This window comes from Eupeodes corollae, chromosome 2 (genome assembly GCF_945859685.1).
Source record: "Eupeodes corollae chromosome 2, idEupCoro1.1, whole genome shotgun sequence".
Lineage (NCBI taxonomy): Eukaryota > Metazoa > Arthropoda > Insecta > Diptera > Syrphidae > Eupeodes > Eupeodes corollae.
In genome coordinates this window covers 112,826,558-112,830,795 of record NC_079148.1, presented here as the reverse complement: position 1 = coordinate 112,830,795, position 4,238 = coordinate 112,826,558, and the positions used below count along the sequence as shown (strand labels likewise).

At 34.7% G+C, this 4,238-nt stretch overlaps 1 protein-coding gene across 1 annotated transcript; it reads right to left on the bottom strand.

Annotated features, from left to right (window-relative positions):
* Positions 1–2,074: 2,074 nt before the first annotated feature.
* On the bottom strand, positions 2,075–3,675 carry LOC129947689 (protein yellow). Its single transcript, XM_056058350.1, has 2 exons — positions 2,751–3,675; positions 2,075–2,669 (listed from the first exon to the last, which is right to left on the bottom strand). The coding sequence occupies exons 1-2, from the start codon at positions 3,604–3,606 to the stop codon at positions 2,374–2,376; spliced, it is 1,152 nt and encodes a 383-aa protein (XP_055914325.1). The 5' UTR covers positions 3,607–3,675; the 3' UTR covers positions 2,075–2,373.
* Positions 3,676–4,238: the final 563 nt, after the last annotated feature.

Genomic DNA, 4,238 nt, shown 5'->3' with positions numbered 1-4,238 from the left:
TTGAAAACAATATTTTTAAAAAAATAAAGGTAGTTTAAAGCCAATATCTTAAAATTTTGAAAAGATATTTATGTCGAAAATCAATTTTCACCAACTTTTATAAATTTTTTTGTTTAGGTTTTTATTTTTTGTAAAAAATGTCAATTCCATTTTTCTCAAAATATTTCCAAATGTTGTAAACGATATTTATTATAAGTTAAAATTAATTGTAACCATAATGTACATAATGTAAAAAAAATATTTGTGTCGAAAATGAATTTTTACCAACTTTTGTAAAATTTTCTTTTAAGTTTCTTTTTTTTTGTAAAAAAAACTGTCAATTCGAATTTTCTCAAAACCAATATTTTTTATAATATAAAATAAGTTTGAAGCCAAATCTCAAATGTTTGCAAAAGATTTTTGATTCGAAACCAATTTTTACGAACTTTTGGAAATGCTGTTTTTACGTTTTTATTTTTTGTTAAAAAACTTTCAATTGGATTTTTCAAAAAATTGTACTGAATGTTCAAAACATTATTTTTTATAAGATAACATTTGATCTAAGCCAAAATCTCAAAAGTTTTGAAGAGATATTCAAGTCGAAAATCAATTTTACCTACTTTTGTTAATTATTTTGTAGGTTTTTATTTTTAAAATTACACACGCAATCTTGAGAGCCCTTCTTGCATATTTCTGCATTATTATCTGTATAACACAATTTATTTGAAGTCGATATCTCTTCTGGTTCTTGAGATAAGAACAACGAAAAAAACGTAGCGAACGTACGGATGCACAAACATCTTTCTAAAAATCTTTTACTTCGACTCTAGGGACCTTGAAAAGGCAAAAAACGACGAATGAGGTCCATAACAATAACTTCCTATGGGAAGTTAATAAATTTTGTTCAAAATAATTTACGGATAATAAAAATTTAAAATGATTCCAACAAATCAGTTTTTTTATAACTATTTAAAGTTTCATATTAAAGGGTTTTTCAATAAAGGTAGATGTTGAAAAAAACAAGCTGTGTGTGAGGTATTAACAAAATTATTTTTTATTTGAAAGGCGCTTGTATGCCATTAAGTGAAGAATATTAATCAATTAATCTTCCGCATAGATCCGGCTGAAGTTGAGCGATGGCCGGTGTTATGTTGACCTTAATGACAATTGTCGATTGTGTTTTATTTGCATAAACCTGCAACTTCAATAAACCCCATAGGAAAAAGTCTAGCGTTGTCAAATCGCACGACCTTGGTGGCCAATTCACACCCCCCTGCCAGAGACAACTTTATCTTAAAATCGTTCATGCCAAATGTCAATCGTGGCGTTTGCTGTAACACGTTGGCTGATTGTTTACTGAACAGGTCGTCTAAAATTTGGCCACCAACCGTTGAAAAGTCGAATGTGAAGGGCCCTCACGTCTACCGTAAAATGTGTGCAATGCGCCCAACGTTTGCGTAAACGAACACTCATTTTGATAATAAAGTTTTATCATTTAAACGTGCAATTCAATCGTCTAATTTGCCATAATCGATGATTTGGCATAGACAACTGAATTTATTATTAAAAGATTTGCCGCCAAAATCTAACTGCGCTAATTGAAAAACCATTTATTTAAAAGATCCCATTACATACGACTGATGACTGCTGTAGCAATCAAAATTTTTCAGAGTTTCTTTTCTTCCATACAAATAATTGAAGTAAGCAAAATTACATTTACATGAGTACAAAGGAAATTCAATGCCCTAAAAAAAGCTGTATGTAAATAAAGACAAATTTCTAAACATCATTTCCTTCCTTTCAAGCCTTAAAAATTTAAATCTTCAAAATGTATTCACAATTGAAAATTAAACAAAAACATTTTCTGACACAATTTTTTTGCTCTGTTGCACCGCGAAACTGACACATGGACACATCAAAGGTAAATTATCCAAGTTTCCAAACACACTCAAAATTCTTAGTAGCTTATTGGCTATATTGGTCTACTGTAAATGTGGCATAATCAAGAGCCTATTCCAAAGTACTACCAACTACATATATAGACAAACTCACTCAAGAAACGTATTAGCAGGTAAAATGAAAGACAAAAATATATTTTTAAATATTTTTATTTCAAAATTCATACACAATTACTTAAAATCACACATAAGATGCACACAGGTAAATGGTGATAAACATGTTTTTCAAAATGTCCATGGTTGTTTGAGCAATAAAAACCTATCGTACATTCTTATCCTTAAAATACTTAAATAAAGTTAAATATAACAATTAATGAACACACAAGTCTCATTATTTTTTGTTGTTAGCGTTTTTAAAATCGATTATTTAAAATCGAGGAAAAAACCCCCTTTCAACGGCATTCCTTCTAAGGCAGTTCAAGTCAACTTAAGTGAACTACCAACAACCTTGCATGACTGATAGCTGTTGCGTTGCACCACAACCCATCGTATTTTGCATATAGTCGGGGAAATTACTCTGCAATACACGCATTGTATTGCGCTTATAATCGGGAATAGCATGTGTGGCTAACTGACACGTTGGACAACGATAGACCGCTTTGAAATTAGCTTCCAAAAACGGGGTCACCGTATCCCAGCGATAGACTTCTGATTCTCCTTCGTGCCTAAAGAATATTGCTGACCCATTATCCGTTCCGATAATAACTATTCGTGTTGGCTTAAGTCCTACATCTGTAATAGGAAAAGAAAAAAGAAAATTCCAATCAACCCTTCCTAGAAGCACACATGTCAACATGTCAACACAACACCTACCCATAATCCTTCCATCGGCACACCCTGTTCGTAGGTAATCCGTTTTAATGGCGAACATTTTCTTGGAACCCAGATACGTGAAGAAAAGCACCGTCGATCCACAATCCTGGCGGACTAGTGCCACATACAGAACATCACGTGCCCGACTACCAGATGACACAGCCTTCGGCAGAACAACTCGGTAGCCTCGGTCAAGCTGGATGTTGTATACTATTATGGCCCGATTTGCAGCATCACTTATGTACACAAAACATTCTCCTTCCGGAGAATAGTCGACAGCTAGATATTGCAAACGGGAATTAGCTGCAGTAAGTCCATCCAACGGAATGACCTTTAGAATCTTGCCACTCTTAATACTGATGGCCACCACTTTGGGCGGGCATCGTCGAATGGGTGTCTCGAGAGTATTCACGATTCCAGTGTCCAACACCCACAGAATCTCATTGGGATCAACGAACAAATCGACCACCGATTGGAGTGCCTTACAGTTTCCCTCCTCCTGCATATTCCAACAGGGGAATGGCACGAACGTTGTCGTACAAGTTCCTGGTTTGATGACCGTCTTGACAAGGGTTGCAGGAACACCTTGTCGATAGCGTGGCAGTGCAAGGAATACGCTATCCTTGACAATTTGTGCTCTTGTTGCGATTATATTCTTGCCAATGAACTTTCCAGAACTCTTGAACAAGGACTTCACCGATGGGCATGGGAAGTCAAACTGTCCACCGGTCCATTGGATACTGGGTTGGGGTGGGTAGAGGCCGTCTGTTGGCAACATGCCATACGGCGTGGGACTGTGTTCATGACAGGCAGCAGAAGATGCCAATAGAATGGGAATAACCAACTTAACCCACATGTTGTGGGATCTCAAAACCTTGGTTCGGGCAGATATACCGGTATATAGTGGGTTCTATAGTGTTTTATCTTAAACTGTTCAAGTTTAACGGTATAACTGTGGAATTTATAATACAAATAGTTTGTGGGAATAAATGTCACAAGCTGATTATGAAGGTCAACGCGACGATACAGTCGGTGACAGCAACAGCAACATTTATAACATCAGCCATGTTTCGTGAGATGACCTTGTTTCATGTCATGGAATATCTTCAGTTTCACGATGATTCATGAGCTTTGTATTTTTGTTTTGGTTGGAATCGAACATTCATCCGATGTCTTTGTTTTGATGGATTAAATTGCTGAAGGTTGTGAAACCAAAAAAAGTTTTTCTTTATCAATATTCTTGGTATGAATGAAATTTAAAACAATTGAGCTGCTAAACACGTTCTAAATATGCTTTGATGCCTCGGTAAATATAGTTACATCAAGTTTTGCTGTGAAGCTTAAATAACTCATCGCGTTTATTGTATGTTTTGTAGAAACAAAAAACAACAATATTTATTTTTACAAAAATAAAACAATCATCCAAAAATGTAATTTCTTTTTTGCTGTTTATAATGAAAACATAAATGAAAAGCGGAATTGATGTTT